The 15,011-nt window shown below is 58.2% G+C and overlaps 1 protein-coding gene across 1 annotated transcript in view; it reads right to left on the bottom strand.

Annotated features, from left to right (window-relative positions):
• Positions 1-3,781: 3,781 nt before the first annotated feature.
• Positions 3,782-15,011, bottom strand: part of HCN4 (hyperpolarization activated cyclic nucleotide gated potassium channel 4) — a gene marked incomplete at both ends in the record, with an annotated part of 41,208 nt that continues 29,978 nt past the window's right edge. The window contains 6 exons of the mRNA XM_082648781.1: positions 3,782-5,244; positions 5,351-5,515; positions 5,852-6,092; positions 6,197-6,343; positions 8,036-8,254; positions 10,294-10,455. Coding sequence (XP_082504907.1) covers positions 3,782-5,244; positions 5,351-5,515; positions 5,852-6,092; positions 6,197-6,343; positions 8,036-8,254; positions 10,294-10,455 — 2,397 coding nt within the window. The remainder of the gene's footprint in view (positions 5,245-5,350; positions 5,516-5,851; positions 6,093-6,196; positions 6,344-8,035; positions 8,255-10,293; positions 10,456-15,011) is intronic.

Consider the following 15,011-nt stretch of genomic DNA (forward strand, 5'->3'; position numbering starts at 1 on the left):
AGTTTGGCTGGGCCCGCAGCTAATCCCTCCCACCCCGCAGCTGCTGTCTGTCCACAAAGTCCTCCCCATAGACCCAGAGGCCAGGCCTGCATCCCGCCTTGCCCTGCCCCCCGCACGTCCCAGAGGACCCACCGCTGCCTGGGCTGCAGGGGGCAGTTGTCATGGGGACGCAGGGCCTGCTGAGCTGCCTCCTTAGCAACGGGACTCCCAGGCCGGTTACCATGGCAACAGCATCGACTAAGCAATCAGTGATGGGGATGGGGATGAGGACGGGTTCCCTGCCCTTTTCTGAGGACTTTCCCCTCCGGAGGGCGGGCTACACAGCAATCTTTGCGCCACGCTGGGAGCCCCTGGGACTTCACTTTTCCAGCGGCGGATCACTGCCTCTCTCCCACATGGCGAGGTCCAGCTCCGAGGGCCCTCGGGGACCCTCTGCGGCCAGGGGTGGGGGAAGCAGCCATCTGAAGGCTTTGCAGAGGGTCTGGGGGTCAGGCTTACCCCTCCTACCACAGTGGGGAGTAGGTGCCACACCTCCTAACAGTGAGGCCTCTCAGATTCCCCAACCCCAGCAGGAGCTCACGGGCTGTGGCCCCTCCATGGCCACTCTGAAATGCAACCTTTTGTCCTGGCCATGATATCCACCCCCCAGCCTGGTCACCTTTTGTCCCCCAGCCACCCTCCATCTGAGGGCCCATCTAATCAAGCTAAGAGGGCATCTCCCTCTTCAGTATCCAACTGCAGTTCACGTGCACACTGACTATCCTTCTCCTTCAGGGAGCACCAAGGAGTCCCAGGGACTCTGCAGCCCCACAGCCGGGGTGGGAAGGACCTGAGTCAGGGTCTTGCACCTACACTAGCAGAGAAAGGACACATACTCTCTTTCTCACCCTCCTCCTTAATGACTCTCGTCAGCCCCGCCCACAGTACGCACTTCTGTCCATAGCCAGACCTCGCACTCCCTTGCAGCTTTGCCTGCCTGCTCGTGGGGCACAGGCTTGTGCAAGCGCCCCGTGCTCTAGGGACCATGTCCCACTGCCCTCCACGGCCTGGCTCCTGAGGCTCCCGAATTCCCCCCATCCCAATCCCTGGCCCCTAGAAGAAGGCAGCAGCTACTGGAATTTTTTTATTGAAATAGAATATACAACTCGGCGCATTTACCATTTTCTGTTTTAAAAATGGAAGATTTGAAAATTGCTTGTGGGGGATTGGGGATGGGAGGGCCCACTGACCGGACCTGGCTTTCCCAGTCTCTGGAGTGGCTGGGCTGAGTCAGAGCTTTTTATAAAGAGTGTGTGTGTGTGTGTGCACGCGCGTGCGTGTGTGTGTACTCAGAGCTTTTTATAAAGAGAGTGTGTGTGTGTGTGTGTGTGTGTGTGTGTGTGTGTGTGTGTGTGTGTGTGTGTGTGTGTGTGTGTGTGTGTGTGTGTGTGTACTCAGGGCCCTGGACCCTCCACCCAACTCCTATTCCCTCCCTGCCCCCGCCACCTCCAGGACTAGACTGAGTTTGGATGCAGAACTCAAGTTGAGTGCTGCTACTTCCAGCTCTGAGAACTCCCTGGGCCCAAGCGGGCTTCTCCTGCCCAGTAGAGATCAAGGCCAGGTGGCTCCTCGTCTCTCCCTAAGATCCCAGGATCCTTCACTCTCTTCTTCCCTGGATTATTGCCTCACACTCCCTGTGACCCATCTATGGAGAAATTTTGTCCACATCCCAGGACAAAACCTGATCTTGTCAACATTCTGGCTTAAGAGTAAGGAGGAGGGTTCTAGATGGACAAGGCAGTACCAGCCCTCCTCATTAATCAGGTCTTGGCAGCCTAACCTCCTCCCGCTCTTCAGGCAGTGGGCAGACCACTGGCCTTGTCTCTGGCAGGTGTCTGAGCTGCTTTCACAATGGCCCCCGCCCTGGACCTGCTTCTGGCTCCTAGTTGCCTTCGGAATCAAGGTCAGTCCCCTTAGCCTGTCATCTAAGGCCTTCCCTCTGACCATCCAGCCTCTGGATCCCTTCCCAAAGCCCCTGACTCCACAACTCCACATCCACCTCAGTCATGTCCCCACTGTGCACTCCATCCTACACCCCCCCTCCCTCCTTCCTTCCTTCCCTCCCTCTAACTCTTCCCACACCTGGAGGCCTGGCTCAAGCCCACCACTGGCCACACATCTTCCTTAGGCCCTTAGAAAGTTGCAGCCACCTCCTGTGTCCTGAGATCATAAGCCCTGGAGCCCGCAGCCAAAGCTCCCCAGGCTCTCACCATAGCTCGCTGGGGCAATGCGCTGGGCACATGAGGAGGGGGCAGAAGAAACATGATTTACTGAGCACCTACTATGATATGTGCAAGGCGCTGGGCTGGGCATTTCACACGTACTACTTTTCTTATCTGGTCCTCATAGGTCCTTGTGAGGTGGTACCATAAGTATTCCCATTTTACAAATGGGGTAACAGAAAGCTCAGATAACTTGCCCAAGGTCACACAGCTAAGAAGTGGCAGGTCCGGGATTCGAACTCAGGTCTGATTACCTCTAAACTCTGGTCTGTTGAATTCAGCCCCTCTCAACACAATTTTCTAATGAAAGGAACATCGGCTTTGGCCTCAGGTAGGCCTGGATTACAATCTCAGATCAGTCCCAGCTCTGCCACTTGTAGTTATGCGATTCTGGAATAATTACCAAAACTTGGTTTCCTTATCTGTGAAATGGGAAGAATCAAAGTAACTACACCTCCTGGCCTTTGTAAAATTGAAGAAGTTAATGTGTGTAAAGTGCTAAACCAGTGCTTGGCACAGAGCAGACTCAATAAATAGAAGCTTCCCTCACCTCCCCCTGTACAGATGAGAAAACTGAGGGCCACAGAGGTGATGGGAATGTGCTTGAGGCCCTACAGGAAAGGAGAGGCACAGCCTGGAGTCTTCTGCTTCCACGTAAGAGGTCGGGCTGGGACTGGATTTGAGACCAGAGACGGGGAGAGAGGGGGCCTGCTGAGAAGCCCGGGGGGGGGGGGTCCTCTTCCCTGAGGACTGGAGAGAATACTTCCCCCAGGCCCTGTGGTGCCCAGCCTGCGGGCCAAGGCAGGTTGCTGGATGTAAGGTGACCTGGGTGTCCTGGCAACATGGGGTTAAACTAGATTGCACACACATGTGCACACGTGTGAGTGGCTATCTACATGGCTCTACAGAGCACTACATAACTATACATATACACATCTTACATATATATACATATACATATTCATATACATATCTTGCTAAGTTTGCGGTAGAAAAAATGCAAGACTCTCAGGGCCCTGGCCCGTTTGTCCCAAGGACTCAGGCGACTGAGGCTCCCCAGGAACAAACCCAAGGGCAGCCCTTCCTGGAGGAATGGGATGACCCCTAGCAGAGTGGGGCTCTAGGTTCACAGCTAAGGGCCTGGTGGTGGCTATTGCCCTAAAATGAATACAATGACAAGTCTGCTCTAGGTATCCCAAACATGGGTCACCCCCACCCTTGCCAAGCCCCAGAGAACCCACCTGCCTTCCTCTCACTTTTGCATTTGGGCCCTGCCTGCTCCCCTCCCCCCTCCCTCTAGTGCTGAGTATTAAAATAGTCTATAAAAGCAAGTGACCAAAATTCTATAGCTCTAAGAATACCTGGTTATTTTCTGCTCTTTTGTTTTTCTGGTGTGGGTTTTTTAATGATAATTATTATTGTTATTGGTATATCTCCTAATCACAGTTAAACCTGAAGAAAGAAAGGAGAAAAAAAGAGGAGAGAAGGAGGGAGGGAGGGAGGGAGGGAGGGAACGCAGCTCATAGATTGGAGGGCAGTTTGGAGCGCACTGGCTCAGACCTGGCCCCAGGTTCCCTCTGGGGAGCAGCAGTCAGAGGGGGACCCCCAGAAGAGGTGGCTCTTGCCCCAAATAAAGAAATAGGGGGTGGCAAAGAACCTGAGGATGTCTTCCGAGGCAGAGTGACGTGCTGGCCAGGGACGGCACCATAGGGCCTCCCGGGGAGACCGAGGCCCCCGCTGCCCCCGCTGCCGCCCCCGCCTCTGGGAAAGAGTGGGAAGGCAGCCACGGACTCCCCAGAGGAGTGCGGGGAGGCTCTTCGGAGAGTCTGTGCCCCGTCCTGGGGTAGGGCCGGCTGAGAGGCTGAGATGAGCTTGAGGTCCTGGGTGAGGCGGCCCGGGGTGAGGGGCGGGGTGCCCCGGCGCTGGGGGACTTGGGGTGGGGGGGGGCTGGATGCCGGAGGCAGGAGCAAGGAACCGTGGGAGCCAGATGCCCGGGGAGGGGCACTTGGGAAAGTTCTTGGAGGGCCTGGGCTGTGGCCAGGGGGGCTGAGACCTCCTCGGGGGGTAAAGGCTACAGGAGAGGCCCCCCCTGAGGCCCCTGCCGCAAAGGACAGCCGCTCAGGCTGCCGCGGGGGTGTCTCTGGCGTACTTGGTGGGCCGGCGGCCAGACCCGGGGACAGCTCCCCGGGAGGCTGGCCCAGCTGCCCGGGGCTGGACGACGGGGACCTGGCCGAGGCTGGGGGAGGCAGGAAGTGCTCCGCCAGTCCCAGGCCGCCCCGGGCCCCGGGCAGCGGGGGCGCCGGCTGGTTGGCCTGTGGGGAGCGGGCGCCCGGCTGCAGCGGGGTGAGCAGGGGAGAGTCCGAGGAGGACAGGGAGCCTCCCAGCGCCTTGTGGAAGTGGCCGAACCCGGCTGTGGCGGCGGCGACGGCCGCCGCAGCGGACGGCGTGGGTGCCGAGGAGGAGCTGCCCACCCCAGGCGGCGGGGAAGAGCTGGACGAGGGCAAGAGCGGGCTCAGTCCGGCGGGTGCAGAGAATCCAGCCAGCTGTTGGATGTGGAAGGAGGAGGAAGACGGCGTGTCCACCTGCGACGGGCTGCTGGCGGGCGAGGCGGAACCCAGCGCCGACGGGATCAGGGACTGCAGCCGCTTCAGGTGCCGGGGCGTCTGCCCCGCCCCGAGGCCGCCCAGCCCAGGCCCCGGGGGAGGCCGGAAGATGGCGGCGGGCAGGCGCGGGTGGTGGGTGAGCGCGATGGCCACGGAAGTGGTGGCGGCGGCGGCCTGCAGCGGCGCCTGGATCAGCGGGGTCCAGATGACGGGCGTGGGGGTCGGAGTGGCAGAGGCGGCGGCCTGGACGCGGTGGGCGCAGTGCGCCATCTCCCGGTCGTGCTGCACGATCTGCTGGATGATCTCGTTCTCCTGGTAGTTGAAGACGCCTGAGTTGAGGTCGTGCTGGACTTTGTGGAGGAGGATGGAGTTCTTCTTGCCTGGGCCACAGAACAAGAGCAGGAGCTCAGGGTAGGGTGGGAGGAGAGGGGAGCCCGCCGGGCCTGTGCAGCGGGGGGAATCCACCCTCCCTCCGGGCCGCCTCACCGATGCGGTCCAGGCGGTCCAGCGCCACCGTCTCGAAGGCCCGCCGCATCATGGGGTACTCCTCCAGGACCTCGTTGAAGTTGTCCACGCTCAGCGAGTAGAGGCGGCAGTAGGTGTCAGCCCTCACGCTGGCTGTGCGCCGGCCCCGCGTCAGCAGGCAGATCTCTGCCAGGACGGCAGGAGTCACGGGGGGGAGGGGGTTGTGGTGGGGGGGTCCCCGGCAGACTTCAAAGGATCCCCCACCCCACCCTGACCTGGGGCCCCGCTGTCTGGGACAGAAGCTGGACAGGCTCACAAGGCCCCACCCCTAGGCCGTGACCGCATCGGGGATGCCAGCCCCCAACCAAATGGGTACCAGACTGTCTTTCTCGTCTCTGGGACCACCCATGCCCTGGGCTCACGGACACCCGCCTCCAGGCAGTGGCGTGAGGGTCTGTGATGTCATCCTCGGTGTCTCTCCAGCCATTGCCCCGTCCCCCCAGGGCCCCTTGGCTGTCTCACCTCCAAAGTAGGAGCCATCCGCCAGCTTGGTCTCCTTGTTGCCCTTGGTGAGCACGCTGACCACCCCGTGCTGGATGAAGTACATCTTCTTGCCGATGGTGCCTTCGCGGATGATGTAGTCCCCCGGCTGGAAGACCTCGAAGCGCAGCTTGGTCAGCATGGAGGTCACAAAGTTGGGGTCCGCGTTGGCAAACAGCGGCATGGAGGCCACCAGCTTTCGGCAGTTAAAGTTGATGATCTCCTGCTCCCCAGACAGGGTGGATTGAGAAAGGGAGGTGGAGGTGAGGGGAGCCGCCCAGCAGGGAGGCCTGGACCCCCTCCCGGGCCGGCAGCCACAAAGCTCACCTCCCGCAGCGGCTCGCTCAGCTCGCCCAGGATGCTCTCCTCGTCGAACATCTTGCCCTGGTAGCGGTGCTCGTAGTAGTCATGGATGCGCTGCCGGGTGTCGGGCGGGAGCTTGTGGAACGACATGTACTGCTCCACCTGCTTGTACTGAGTCCCAGGAGAGAGGGAGAGGGCGTTACCCCCTAGCCAGCCGGCCCCACTGCCCCAGCTCGCACCACCCTGTCTCGGCTGCCGGTGACCAGAGCTGGCACAGACCCTGTGGGCCTTTACGGCCAACCTGTGAGATTGAGGTCCTCGGTGTGGGTGTGGCCCTGACTCCCAGCCGCTTGGAGTGGAGGAGGGGCGCCATCAGAGTGTCCACTCCTCACCATGTTCAATACTGTGAAGATGGCCGGCCGACAACAGGGACTGTCCAACTCCCAGATACAGGAGACCCACTGACCAGGAGGTCGATCGAGTTTCCTCTAAACGTCGGTCTCTTCTGTGTTACACTGTGGACCAGAGAGGCCTCACCCACAGACTCTAGAAGGAGCTGTTTCCCATCAGTTGTAACGAACTGGCAGAGGCAGCAGAATGGGCTGCAGTGGGTTAGAGGGACTGGAGGCTGAAGCCAGGAGGCCTGACCCATCAGGTGGGGCATGTATCCAAACATGGCCTCGGCGGAGGCTGTCTTTTGTTGAAGAGCAACTCCAGCCCAGGAGAGGGGCTGGGTAGAGCAGGGGCCTTAAAAAGAGGTTTGGGCACAAGAGATTTGTGAACCTAAGTGCCCAGGGCTTCACCAAATAAGAAATGCTCCTGCTCACCCCGGGGGTGATGGGTGGGTGCTGCTCCAGCCATCCCTGGATTGTGGGTGGAGAGCGGGGATCTTCAGAAGCATGGCTGGGACAGGAGGCACAATTAGGCAAGAACAGATGTTCCCCACACTGAGATGTAAGGGAAGTCCCTGTACCCCAGGAACAATCAGAAACAGGGGAGTCTATTTTCACCTACTAGCGCTCCAAAGAGGTGGGGGCTGACTATACTATTTGGGTCCCACTGCGCTGAGATGGACACAGAGCGTGGGGTGAGGGTGAGGTGGGAAAAGAGCAGCCCCTAGGAAGATGGGGGAGAGAGAAGCAGAGAGCTGGGCCCACGCCACCAGGGGCCCAATGTGGGATGACTGAGAAGACGAGCCAGCCAAGGAGAGCAGGGAAGAGAACGGAGAGTGCGTGGTCATGGAAACAAGTGTGAAGCCAAGCAGGGAGTCATAACTGTCAGAGGCCAAGCAAGACAAGGACCCCAGAGGACCCACTGGCTTCAGCAACACGGAGGGTAGAGGGAACCTCAGACTCAGTGGGCTGAGAGAAGAAAGTGGATTCAGCAGCCGTAAACAATGCGAGTGTTTTGGTTGGTCGGTTGGTTTTAGGAATTTGTCCATGAAAAAGGCAGACAGCAGAAAAGATAGGAGGCAAAGCCCGTCAATGGTAGAGGGACAGACGTTTTTAAAAAGGGAGAGATGGAGCAAGTTTCAATGCTGATGGGAAGGCCCTCAGAGAGGAGGAGGCTGGAGGGGAGAGTGGGCACGGGGTGGGGAGGTCAGGAGGGAAAGGGGCCCTCAGTCAGGAGGGACAAGCCCCCAATTTCGGCAGGAGGAAAACGGGGTACAAATAAAAAGACATTTAGAGGTTTAAGGCTGGGGGGCTGAAGAAGTTCTCACCTAGGAGGGGTTCGCCCCCATCTGTCACCCATACGGGGGCCCCCGTCACAGGGGGCCTGGACCCTCTGGGGCCCGGTGGCTGGCAGCCGGTGCTCCCCATGGGAAGGAGCGACGGGCAGGTTCTCCTGAGCGTTCCAGCCTACCTTCTCCTGGTACTGGCGCCGGGAGGAGTCCAGAGACTGGATGAGGGCGGTGGCGTGGCCGATGAACATGGCGTAGCAGGTGGCACCCACGATCATGCTGAGCATGGTGAGCCAGACGTCCGACATGCCCACCGGGGCCTGCCGGCCGTACCCGATGCACAGCATGTGGCTCATGGCCTTGAAGAGCGCGTAGGAGTACTGCCTTCCCCAGGAGTTGTTCTGTGGACAGACGCAAAGGTGGACAGGTTGGGGGAGGGGGGGAGGGGCCTGGGCCAAGGGGAGGGCAGGCCCTTCTCAAGAAGAGCTAGAAAAGTCCCTGCTACCTCTCACCCCTCCGCCTCACTTTCCCAGTGGCTGAGGCCTGGGCTTACAACCTTGCTGTTGGCTGAAAGCCTCGGGTGAGGGGCAGGGAGGCCCACACTAGCGGCCCGTGGTGACCAAGTGGATCCCTCACTTAGGCCTTTCTCTGGCAGTGGAGGGGCAGGGCTCAGACCAGAAGCCCCAGCGAAGGGATGGGCACCCGCCTAACACCCCACCGCCTCCACAGCCCCGGACCTCTCAGCCCGGGGGCAGCCTGGAGCCTCCCCGGCAGCCAGGGCTCCAGGCTGGGCCACCCCGCTGTCCTGAGCTCACCGAAGCAGCTCCATCCCCCGCACCGAACTACCGCCAAGTGAAGCCCATTTCCCCACTGACCTCAATTATAAAACCAGATATGCTTCCCCTGGGGGGACAAGCTCGGGCAGACGGAGCCGAAAACGCTGCCCTCGTTTTGGGTGAGCAGAGTTAGAGAGCTGCCGAGCTAAGTCGCCTCCTGTGTGAACCCGGCCTGCGTCCATCCAGGGCTGTGGCCACTCGTTACCCTCCCCCACCCCAGAGGTGGATGGCCTGAAACACACACAGTGCTGGGAGCGAAGGAGGGAGAGAGGGAGCGAGGCTCCTGGCTATTTTTGTCTCCAAAGCCAGTCGGTGTCTCCAGGAAGGCTCAGTGTGGGAACACTGCGCTCGGAAGGGCCATCTCCTGAATTTAATGCATGTGTGGGCCTGTCACCCTCCCACAGCGGAAACTGCCCCAAATGAAGGGGCCACCGGATAAACCCACCTCCCCAGTGCTGTCTGCTCAAGAGGCAGATGCGTTAGCATGAATGTGGAAAGCCACCCTACTGCACGCCCAGAACCCCGCCCAGAGCCCTAAGCACTTCCGCAATCACCAGGTTGTTCCCAGCACCTGGAGGAAGGCACAGGCGCTGCGTGCCAAGTTCAAGCTCACTCAGACCATCCTGGACACAGCTGAGCTGGTCTAGGGGCTCTCATTCCAGAGGGTGGGAGGTCAATGATCTCCAGGGATAGAGGGGGCCTGGGCTCCCTGTCCCCAGGCAGCCCCCAGCTGCCTCCAGCCAGGGCTCTGGCTTACTGCTGAGCCTCTGGGGACCGGGAAATTCAATCCACGTGGCCGATTCATTTACACTTAGCTCATCAAAAGGCTGTTTTGCAAAGGCCTGTTTGATGCTGAAAGATGCCTCAGGGTCTCTTTCACCTCTTTCAAAGCCAGTTTTTCCTCCCCTGGGGCCCTGAGCGTTTGCCTAGACGCCACACCAAACTGACTGGGAGTGAGAGGAGGACGCAGGGGTTCGCAGAGCCAGAGAAAGGCCCATAGGCCCAGGGGACCCGCCACCCTGCCTGGAGCATGCCCTGTTCACAGGAGGCTGGGGAACCCTGCCCCACGGCTCCTCTCACCCACCCACAGGGTGGAGGGGGAGGGAGGGGATCAGGCTCCTTCGAACCTGCCTTCCCTGCTCAGGACCCCACCTAGGACGGGGCTGTGTGCCTGTGGGGTGGGGCAGGAGGAGGGTGCAGAGGGACAGCCCAGCTCTGCTGCTGGAGCAGAAAGCAGCAGCCACGTGTGATCTGGGAGTCCATGTGGGCTGCCCACAGTGCCCCTCACTGGTTTCTCCTTCCTAGGACTCTGCTGGCTTTTAATGGTTAGTCAGCCTCGGGGAGCAGAGATAGGAGGGCAGGAGCCACCAGCCTGGTATTCCCACACCTGATACAATCTGAGGAAGCCCTGGTCTTAGTCTCCCTGGGTGCAACCAGCGCCAAAGAGCGAGGCTCCCGTCTTCAGTGGAGGCTGTAAGGCAGCAGAGGCAGCAGCACAGAGCCAAGGGCTCCGCCGAGGCCCTACGTGACCTGCTCTGCCCATCTGCACCTCGTCGGTCCCCTCCCCCCGCACCTGGAGGGAGGGCCGAGGGCTGGGCACTCACCACCATGTTGTTGATGGACACCCAGCAGTCGTCGGGGAAGTCCTGCAGCATGGGCACCAGGAACTGCAGGCAGCCGTCCCAGTGGCAGAGCAGGAGCATCATGCCAATGAGGTTCACGATGCGCACCACGGCGCTGGCCAGGTCGTAGGTCATGTGGAAGATCTGCGGGCAGAGGGGAGAGATTGGCCCAATTAGCTGGGAGCCTGCCCGCTCCTGGGCAGACCCCGCAGCTGCTTGCAGGCCCTGATGCTCTGCACACACTGGGCAGCGCGCCCAGCTCGGTGCAGGTCCCGGCCGTGGCGAGGGTGGGAAGGCGTCAGGCTGGCCCTGGGAGAAGCAGCCTGCAGGCTGTGGGGCTCCAGAGGGACTCCACCTGGGATCCGTGCAGATACGGGGGTGGGCTCCCATGGGGAGTCCAGCCACCCAGGCCGGACACGTGAAGGGAGGGCACGTAGAGCCCCACACAGCCTGGAAACGGGCAGCTCACCTGGGCTGTGAGGACAACATGAAGAAGAGCCAGCCCACCAGAGGCTCCTCGGGGTACTGTGGTCTGCGGTCACACCAGGGACATGGTGTTTCCCTAAATCTGTCACTAGACTCTCAGGACCCCCCCAGGGGCAGCGGGTTCTGCCAAAGCAGCCATGGAACTGCGGGGGGGCAGTACAGACACGTAGGCTCCAAGTTCACACAGACCTTGATCCCAGGCCCAACTCCTACCCAATTCCTAGTTGTGTGACCTTGAGAAAGTTCCTGAACCTCTCTGATCATGTTTCCTCATCTGGGAAATGGCGATAAAATTTCTTACCTTGAGTGGGTTGTCAAAAGGATTAAATTATACATATAAAGTGCTTAGTACCGGGTATGGAAGTATTCAACAAATTGCAAACCATTATTGATAAGTTATTAATAATTAATCCTTATGATTAGTTAACATGTATGAGTAGTAATGCTCTCCTGTACAGTTTAATAAGGTACAGCAACCATGGCCACCCGTGTATCTCCACTCCTGTGGCTCTGAGCAAGAGGCTGAGGTGTGGCTGGGCAGGGCCAAGGATGCGTACATCCCAGCATCCCTGCCCCACCTCCCTCCTCCCCAAGCTGCCTCTTGGTCTGGTTTCAGCAGGGGTCACCATGGTGACAGGATGGGGAGGGGACAGAGATGGAAAGAAGTCTAGAGAGAGGTCTCTGGAAGTTCTAGCCTTGCCTCTGGCCTGGGAGACTCTGGAGGTGCCCCCACCCCTAGTTCTGGTCCCTCCATATTATTCCCAGGTAGAGAGCCTTCCTGGAGAGGGGCTTTGGGCCAAACCTGAAGACTTGTCAAATGCCACAGAGACCTAGTTTAAGCCCATTTCAGATGGGGGAACCTGAGACCCAAAGAAACAGACCCTAGATAGTTCAACCCCTGTCTAGTGGTCTTTTAGCAACAGCCCCGTAGCTGGTGGCAGGATATTCTGATACTTGAGACCTCAGTTTCCCCTTCTGAAATATAGGCTTAGCCTGGGTCTTGGTCTGGAGAAACCAAAGATGAATACTACTGTGTATCACCCCCTGGGTTGCGCCCACCTGTGGCCCCCTTAGTAGCATGACTCTGGATGTACGAGCTGAAAGGATGAAACAGACCTTGGAAAGTTTCCTGGAGGATGGCAGCTCTAGCTGTCCCATCACCCCTGTGTCCCCGGCAACAGAGAGACAGTAACACCCAACCTGAGGGGGCGGGCACACGGTCCCAGTCATCATCTCATTCAAACTCACAACAACCCTTTGCTGAAAATGTTGTTAACGCTTTTACACCCAGGCTCAGAGAAGTAAACGGACTTGCCCTTGGTCATGATGGCAGCAGAAGGGGCAGACTTGAACCCAGGGCTGCCTGCAAATTATTAGATTGGCCCAGGGCGGGAAGGGTGGTTTTCAGTAGCTCCGTTTTGTAAATAAAACAACTCAAACCCAAAGTGGCCAAGTGATGTGGCCAGATCCACACAGCAAGCTGGACCCAGGGCCAGGCGGGACTCTCCGGCATCTCACCTCTGTAAGCCTGGTGCACAGTGTAATACTGTAGACAGAGCTGTGCGCCTGGCAGCCTAGCCCCACTGGGGCCCAGAAACCAGCCCCAGGGCTGTCAGCATGCCATTGCCCAGCTTAGCGGACACATTTCTGTATAAGGAGGGGTGGGCACTAGAGACCAGGCAGGGCAGGCAGCTCCTGAGTACCAGTGCCCCAGCTGTGGCTCCAAGGAAGATCCCACTTCTGCCTCTAAAGCAGCTGCTTAGGTGAACACAACAGCTCTATGACCTTGGGCCCACTAGCCTTGCAAAGTCTTGGTTGACCAGAATGCCACCAGCTCCCCAACTCTGGGGGGATGGGGAGGCTGAGTGACATGGGACCACCTAGTCTCAGAGATGGCTAACACCTGTCCTCACCTCCCTCCACACCTCAGCGTCTCCTCAACTAAAACAAAGCTAGACATCTGCCCCCACTTCTCAGGGTTGTTCAAGAAATTAAACTGGCTAAGAAAGTGCTCTGGGCCCTGAACACATACATGGGTGGTGGAGGGGGGGATTCATTATTATTAAGTTCCTTCATTTCCCAACTTGTATGAACTGAAATCTCCCCAAAATCCTACGTTGAAGCCCTAACTCTCAATGTAATGGTATTAGGAGGTGGAGCCTTTACAAGATGATTAGGTCATGAGGGTAGGGCCCCATGGATGGAATTAGTGCCCTTATAAGAAGAGACATGCGAGAGTTGATATGTGGCCACGTGAGGACACAGAAAGAGGACGGCCATCTACAAACCAGGAAGCGGGCCCTCACCAGAACCTGACCATGACAGCATCCTGATCTCATCCTTCCAGCCTCCAGAACTGTGAGAAATAAATATTTGTCATCTAAGCCCCCCAGCCTGTGGTATCTTGTTCTAACAGCCAAAACCAGATACCACACTGAAGGAAGACTTGGATCACTTTTAGAAAGCATCCCAGACTCCACAGCCTGCAATAACTGCCCCTTTCTATGTATTACTCTGGGTCTTAAAGACCAGATCAAGGTTGGCACATTTGAATGCAATGTGTTCTTTCCTTTTTCTATCATCCTTGTTTTTCTTTTCTTTGTAACTAATTTTCTTCCAAGATCAGGTCCTTGTATAATTTTGCCTTTATACTGATCTCAGCAACGAGTATGCAGAGCACATGGTAGGGTCTCAGGAACTGAGAAGTGCTTAAGCGACGAAGGTGAAGGTGATGAAGACAGTGGTGGGGATGATGGTGATCAGGGCTGCCACGAGTATACACAGTGGCATTCGAAAAAGGCCCCAGTCTGAGCAGGCACAGCCCACAGGGAACCTGCTTTTGCAGGAAGAAAAAAAGGTGCTTTTTCCTGCAGGTGGCACAGACTCATGTAGCCTCAGAGAGTGTGGTGGTGGTGGTGGCGTGCCTGATATTGGCTGAAGGATGCAGATGCTGGGAGTGTCCTGTAGGGGTGGGGTGGTGGTAGTTCTGGTGGTGGTGAGGGGTACTGCGGATGGCTCTCAGACACACAAAGCCAGGGGCACCAGCATGGCAAAGTCTGAGCTTTCTGCAAAGAGTTGGTGGGGGATACACCCATTCAGGCTAGGAGGGTACCCTAGACGGTGGACACTCACCCCACCCCCAACATTCTACAGCACCCAGGGGTGGTTGCTGAGAGCAAGGCTGGACGTTGCTGGGAGAGGTTGCTAAACACCCATGTGTCCCCACTGTGGGCTGGGGCCATAGGCCACCCGCAAGTCAGCTGCACTGTGCAAATATTTGTCTTGCTCTTTATACCTCATTAAAACCCCCTTTTATGATGTTGGTTCTGACTTTCGGGGTTGACTGTCTTCATTTCAAGGGCCCCACAAGGCTTGCCAGGCAGGTGGCCTGGACAGCTCGCTCTCTGTGCCCAGCATGGCACTTGGGGGAAGCTCCTACTCCTATTCCCTTCTGTCGTTTCTGGACCACAGGGTAACAGCAGGGCGACACGTCTCTCACCGTCTCCCACCTTGGGCAAGTGCCTTCTCTGCTCTGAGCCTCAGTTTCCTCATCTGTGTAATGGGTCAGTAACTGCCAGCTCCCAGGGCTGTCTTGGGGATCACGAGAGGATGTCCACAGCCGGCACACAGGAGGTGCTCAGCACATGTTGGTCCCTTTCCTTCGGTCTCTTTCCCGGCCCTCAAAATAAAGAGCTGATTTCTCAGTCCTGGGGAGAGACCAGAAACTGGAGTTTCTGCCAAGGCCTCTTCTTGGGGCCTTGTTGAGTTCCCTCCTGGGATTTGTTTTCTCCTCGGGGAAGAAGAACAAACTCCTTCCTTTGTCTCAGGAACAAGCGGCCACATTGAGAACAGCCATCCGGGTCCTGAGAGGGTGGCTGGTGCATGTGTATCCTGAGTACAAACTAGAGGGTCACGCTAGGTCCCTTCCTAGGGCCCGTAGAGAGGACCAGCTCCTGCCCCCCAGGACCATGCCTCTGTGTCGTCCCAAACTCCCGATTCTGAGAGAGGTGGAAAAAATGAGGCCCACAGGGCGAGGAGCTTCACTGGGGGCTGCACAGCCCCCCTGGCCTGACTTCCTGCATCCAGCCCCTCCCATTACGCCAAGATGCTGCCGAGGGAAAGAAGAGGCTTCTGGGATGGGTCACTGGGGTGCTGGGCCCTGCAGGGGAACATCCAAAGGGGGGCAACCACGGTTTCTAACAATAGCCTCCATG

This window comes from Grampus griseus, assembly GCF_964374135.1.
Source record: "Grampus griseus genome assembly, chromosome: 2".
Lineage (NCBI taxonomy): Eukaryota > Metazoa > Chordata > Mammalia > Artiodactyla > Delphinidae > Grampus > Grampus griseus.